At 39.0% G+C, this 6,911-nt stretch overlaps 1 protein-coding gene across 2 annotated transcripts in view; it reads right to left on the minus strand.

Annotated features, from left to right (window-relative positions):
- Window positions 1-6,911, minus strand: part of LOC143301448 (E3 ubiquitin-protein ligase rfwd3.L-like) — a 34,525-nt gene that overhangs the window by 21,698 nt on the left and 5,916 nt on the right. For both annotated transcript variants that reach the window (XM_076615750.1, XM_076615749.1), the window contains exons 2-5: window positions 5,688-6,233; window positions 4,985-5,070; window positions 2,412-2,514; window positions 795-973 (exon numbers count right to left, since the gene is read on the minus strand). In XM_076615750.1, coding sequence (XP_076471865.1) covers window positions 795-973; window positions 2,412-2,514; window positions 4,985-5,070; window positions 5,688-6,233 — 914 coding nt within the window. The remainder of the gene's footprint in view (window positions 1-794; window positions 974-2,411; window positions 2,515-4,984; window positions 5,071-5,687; window positions 6,234-6,911) is intronic.

The raw sequence follows: 6,911 nt of genomic DNA on the forward strand, positions 1-6,911 counted from the left end.
TAAAAAAACAACAACAACAGAGTATGTGTATATGTGAGTGCATTCATGTGATTTTTTTCCAGAGTGTGTGTGTGTGTGTGTGCGCGCAGGGTCATTTGCACAACAGGCTGCCTTCCTGGGCAGAGCCCACTGATGGCTGCCATTTGGTGCTCATCATTCTTCTTCTGCGTTCGTGGGCTTCAACTCCCACGTTCACTCGTATATACGCGAGTGGGCTTTTTACGTGTATGACCGTTTTTACCCGCCATGTAGGCAGCCATACTCCGCTTTTGGGGGTGTGCATGCTGGGTATGTTCTTGTTTCCATAACCCACCGAACGCTGACATGGATTACAGGATCTTTAACCTGCGTATTTTTATCTTATGCTTGCGTATACACACGAAGGGGGTTCAGGGACTGGCAGGTCTGCACATATGTTGACCTGGGAGATCATAAAAATCTCCACCCTTTACCCACCAGGTGCCGTCACCGTGATTCGAACCTGGGACCCTCAGATCGAAAGTCCAACGCTTTAACCATTCGGCTATGGCGCCCGTCAACTCATCATTCATTTCCTGTGTCATTCAAGCAGATTTCAGACACACACACACACACACATACACACTCAGACAGTCATGTAACATTTTACGTGTATGACTGTTTTGTTCATTCGCCCTCCCATGTAAGCAGCCATACTCTTATTTTCAGGGGTGTGTGCATGCTGGGTATGTTCTTGTTTCTATAACCCACCAAACACTGACAGCTAACCCCCACCCCACCCCGCAACGAACTCAGAAGCCGAAGACCACGCCCACCTGAAGAGGGACAACTCTAAACGCAGCATGCCCGCCTCCTCCTTCAGCCGCCCTCTCTCCTCCATATACTGCTGGCACTGCAACCGCGCCTGGGCGGCTTCCAGCTCCGCTCGTCTCCGCAGCTCTCTCTCCCTCTCCAGATCCTGGAGAGCCCGGTCACGTTCCGTCGTGTCCATCACCTGGGTCAAAGCACAGAGGACAGAGGGAAGTTTGAAAAAAAAAAATATATATATATTGTGGGGGTTAAAATGTGTGTAATGTGTACACGCTTTTTTTGTGTGTGCTTCATGCATCATGCAACACTCCATCATGTCCACCATCTGTACTGGGAGTACAGGACAGTGTGGGAAGTTTGAAAAATATACTGGGGGGTTAGAACGTGTGTGATGTGTACACGTGTGCGTGTGTGTGTGTGTGATGTGTACACGTGTGTGTGTGTGTGTGTGTGTGTGTGTCTGTGTCTGTGTGTGTATCATGCAACAAGCCCTTCAGGCTTCTGGTGCGGTGTCCTGTTTTTAATCTTAAGATTTATTGTCAATATATCTATATCTATATTTATCTCTCTCTCTCTCTGTATATATACATGTACATATGTCCAAATGCCTAAAATGTCCAACAAATATAGATATATATAGAGAGATATATAGAGAGATGTATAGAGAGATATATAAATATATAGATATATAGATACACACACACACAAACTGTATAATTAACTACAAAGTCCAACAGACCAGTTAAAACAATCCCACATTTTCAGCTTTACTGTCTTCTTCATTGGGAGACTGATGCACAAATGATGTTGCTCTCACCCTGCATTTCTTCTGCGCTATTTCAAACGAGTAAAAACAATATAAAATGCAGGCATTTTAAATTTTAGAGTAAAATCAGGACATTTATTAAAACCTAGAATAGCAGTGGACAGACTACTAACTACACACACGTACATACAGCAGCTGACAGCAATCTTTTGGTTAAATCAAGCACTTGTTCTACAGGAAGATTATAAAATTGTCGCCGCACGTGTAAACAAATATATATATCTTTTTAACTTGCTCAATTATACATAAGAAAAAAAAGTCTTCCTTTTTTTTTTTTATAAACTGAATTTGCTAAACATATCCTAGAAGTTAAAAAAAAGTCTTTAATTCTTTCATTCTGAACTCAAGACGACAAGTGGAGGTTTAAAACATAACTTAAAATTTTCTCATATAATTTTGCTAAATGTAAGAAATCAAGATATATGTCTTTTTGTTGTCGTCCGAATTTGCTAGTATGAAAACCACAACTGAATTTCTGTAAATTCAACTTGCTAAATATCAAAAAATTAAAAATATATCTTTCAGTCCTGTTATTTCAACTGGAGAAGTAGGCATTTCAAACATACAGCTATCATTTTTGTCGCCCGAAAAAAACAAAAGATTGGATATGTCCTTGCGACAAAAAAAGACAGCCAAGACTAAACTAAAGGGTGATGCGATAATGGCATTATTACTATTAGTAGGCAGCTGAATATGGCCTCATAAAAAAACCAGACAGACAAGACTGTAAGCTGAAAGGTGATGTGATAATCATGGCATTATCAATATCAGTGGGTAGCTGAAAATGGTCTCTCACCTTTATGGCCTTTGCGTAGATGACTCGAATGTCCTTCATCTTGGCTTTCTTGTTGCATGACGGGCACTTCCCTCCCTGCCCCTTCAGCCACTTCTCTATGCACCTGTCGACACAGCCCCAACACACAGTCATCTCCCTCTGCACTGTAGTACACCACTCAGACTTATCAGTACTGAAAGAAACATCAAAAGCATTGATTTCTGAACGTCTGTTAATAATTACGATGTAATAATTAATTGCAATGTTTTAAAAGCGAATATATATGTGAAATGCTTTTATTTGAGAACATGTGTTTATTACTCTTGTTTAATCAAGTAAACCGCATGTGTGGGGTGGGTGGAAGGTGGGTGGGTGCGGGTGTGTGCTGATTATCTGGTTGTGGTTTTCCGCAATTTATCTTTATTCTTATCTTATCTATTATAATCAATGTGCAATATAGTAGGCTATGCTTATAATTGTATTCAAAATAATGTTTCTTAATTCTTTCTGTTTTTACATTAAGAATACCAGTTTTTACCCGGAGTGTGTGGATGTATGTATGAAATGGTGTATGTGATATTTTTTACATTTGTGTCTTCGTAATATTCGTAAAAGCTGTTGTTGATTTTTACAGTTATGGTCCCCATGTTGTTTACTTGTCTATGTTGTGATAATGCACCTGACCAAATTTCTCCAGTTGGAGATAATAAAGTTATTCTTATTCTTATTGTTATTATTCTTATGTCATGTGGTCATGGCTCGACACAACCTCTACCCCAATCCTTCATCCCTAACACACCCCCCTCCCACACACACGCACACACACACACACAAAGAAAGAAAGAAAGAAAGAGGAATGAAAAAGCCCACACAAAATAACTCAATCAACCAACTATACCAACCCAGGATGGAACCCAACAATCTCTGCACAACTTTATACTATGTGGGAATCTGACAAACTGATCATAATGCACAGCTTGCGTAACATTTTTACTGCTGACACATTTAATTATGCTACAGGCTTAAGTTCCAGATAAAATGTAAAATTCATGCTTGTGATCTTACTTCAATTGGTTCAAACACAACTCACAACCCATTATAATGTGTTATATATATATATATATATATATATATATATATATATATATATATATATATATATATATATATATAAGCATTTTATATTCCTATGAACAAAACTTTCAGAAAAAATATCTTTATTAAATGTAACACAACTTACACACAAAAGAGAAAAAACACATTTACACTTTTGACTATAAAACACTTGGGACTATCAAAGCAATTTGCTCACAACACGCTCATGGTGAGAGGTACAAGACAGAGAGAAAGAGAGAGAGAGAGAGTGAGACTGAGAGAGAGAAAGAAAGAGAAAGAGAGAGAGAGAGAGAGAGAACAGCAGGTCACAGCACACCTCCTGCTTTCATTCACTGCCATACACACTGCACTATCTTGCGCCGAAGATCAAGGGAGTTAATTCTTTCTCATGCTCTTGCCTCGCATAATAAAATTAATATAACTTTTCTGCCGTGCTGGCCAAAACAGAAAGAATGAGGTGTCTGGACGTACAGCATATGTATACGTCAACACAGCTTTGCTGTTTTTAAAATTAGGGAATAAAGCTTTGTTCACAACTTGTTTGTTCTTGTTTTTATTATTATTATTATTATTATTATTCTTACTACTACCTTTTTCTATATTATAATTATTATTTATTTATTCATTTATTTATTTATGTAAGCTTATCTATTATTTATTCCCCCCCCCCCCCCTCTTTTTTTTTTCTCAAGGCCTGACTAAGCGCGTTGGGTTACGCTGCTGGTCAGGCATCTGCTTGGCAGATGTGGTGTAGCGTATATGGTTTTGTCCGAACGCAGTGACGCCTCCTTGAGCTACTGAAACTGAAACTGAAACTCTTGGTAAACACTACCGAGGAGCAGTTTCTATCTGTATGTCAACAGCTCTGTCTAGGGGATAAAGAACTACATAAATCATATATCAATGTGGTTAATAATAATAATAATAACAATAACGGTATTTATATAGCGCTGAATCTTGTGCAGAGACAAATCAAAGCGCTTTCGCACCAGTCATTCACATGCATGCACAACTCTAAAACTGGAGAAACTGAAGACAAGGAAGAGGCAGGGAAGAGAATTATTAATAATAATAATACTTCATTTTTATATAGTGCTATAATTCAAGCATGAGCAAGCTCTAAACACTTTACAAACCAGTACCTAAAGTGAAACAAGAAAGCACATAAAAAGTAGCAGAAACATAAAACAATCATTAATATTATAAAAAACACAATGCACAAAACCCACAAAGTAACATACTCTCAATACTACAACTGTTACACTCCAACACACACACAAACACATATGATTACTAAACGGCTGAGATAATAGCAATTTTCACTTAAAATATGTATGTGTAAAAAGTAGCATAAGTATAATTTGCATGCCATAGATTTTGTAAAAATTGTAAAATTAAGTTTTGGATAGAAAAGGTAAAAACGGTAAAAGGGGTAAAAATCAGCACTTAACACTTAAGTGGTAAAGACTGTGACAGACCCCAGCCCGAAGAGGTGTCCACATTTGAGGGAAGCCAGTCTGTGCCTGCCAGAGTTGTCAAATGGCTCAAAACAGATGGAACAGCTCTGAAAGTGAAACACGCAAATTATATTTGAAGGAAGTGGAAATTATCAATGCATCGAACGAACGATAAACAAACCCCCAAACCTTGCCTAAAATCAATGAAAAAGATTTAACTGAAATATGTTTTAACTTTCGATTTTCTGGAAGTTTATAAGCCATATAAGATATTTAGTTTTGGACTGAAAACACTCACTTATTCACAAACACACACGTATGCATGTCCAGACTTACAACTAGGAACTTAACAATTACTGCCAACACACAGACACAGACACACAGAGAAAAAATCAACTCAGTTACTCTCACACACACACACACAGAAAAAAACCCCTACAACTCAGTTACTCACACACTCAAACACAGACTTGACATTTTTTTTTTAAATTGGGGGATAAAGCTTTGTTCAAAACTTGTTTGTTCTTGGTAAACACTACTGAGGACCAGTTTCTATTTGTGTGTCACACAGAACTTTTCAGGACAGTATTCAGTATACTATAAAAAGTTTTCATTATATCATTCATGATATCAAAAACTGATTCATAAAGGAAATGATTTATAAGGTAAATAACACCTAAAAAAACAACAACTTCACATGCAAAAGAACTTTTGATGAACTTACATTTCCATCATCCTCTTCTTCATCATCGTCACCATTAGCAGCCTCTTCCTTTGATTTCCCCATTACCTGGTCTGAACTGTTCACCGGTGACATCAACCGGCACCGTTTTGGCGAGCGAAACTCAGCAACGGACTCATCTGATCTCGCTGCTGCCAAGGCTGCAGTCACCAACGGGCGGTGCAGGACAGGTGTTTGGAAATCGTCCATGGATGAGTTATGGTTGTGGGGGAGGGAGGGACCAGGAACGGGTGTGCTGTGGGATGATGCCCCAGGTGTGGCACTGGCACCAGTGTGATGCGGTGAGGAGACAGCAGTATCATCGTGACTTGACGACGGTTGTGACAGCCGTGACGGCTGGTGGGGATTTTCCTGATGTGTAGGAGAAGGTGGTGGGTGTGGGTGTGGATGAGGCTGGGGAGAGGAGCTAGGTTGAACAGTTGCTGAGGCCGGTGCTGGCGGAGTATTGCCCTGTTCTATGTCTTCTTCTTCTTCTTCTTCCACCTCCACTCTTTCTTCTTCTTGTCTGGCGGCGTCATCTTCACTGGTCTGTGCAGAATACATGGAATAATAATAATAATGGATACTTATATAGCACACTATCCAGAAATCTGCTCTAGGTGCTTTACAAAAACGCCTTTGTTAACATAAAACATTACATCTATGTTACATACACACACCAAAATGTGACTACACACACACACATACACACACTGCATACATACATTTTAACATACATGAGTATCTAACAGCTACCCTAACACATACGCACACATAGGCAGGCACAAACTTACATAAACACACGCACACACAATACACATTCATATACATGCATGTAGTTATGTACACACACACACACACACACACACACACACACATATATATATATATATATATATATATATATATATATATATATATATATATACACACACATAGTCAAGCACAGCTAATGCAAAGGAAATGGACCTGCCACAATTGAATTTATTGCTGAGGGAAAAGGTGAGTTTTGAGACGAGATTTAAAAGATGTGAGGGAATCAGAATGATGGATGTTATCAGGTGGCTTGTTCCACGTCTCTGGCAATTGAAAAGAAAACTATCTGTGTCCATAGGTCTTACTTCTGACGTGAGGTATCCTGAGAAGTCGAGTATCAGAGGAAGGACGGAGCTGGCGAGACGGGGTATAGATATGGAGGAGTTCAGAAAGATACTTGGGGCCAGATCC

Source organism: Babylonia areolata, chromosome 27, assembly GCF_041734735.1.
Source record: "Babylonia areolata isolate BAREFJ2019XMU chromosome 27, ASM4173473v1, whole genome shotgun sequence".
Lineage (NCBI taxonomy): Eukaryota > Metazoa > Mollusca > Gastropoda > Neogastropoda > Buccinidae > Babylonia > Babylonia areolata.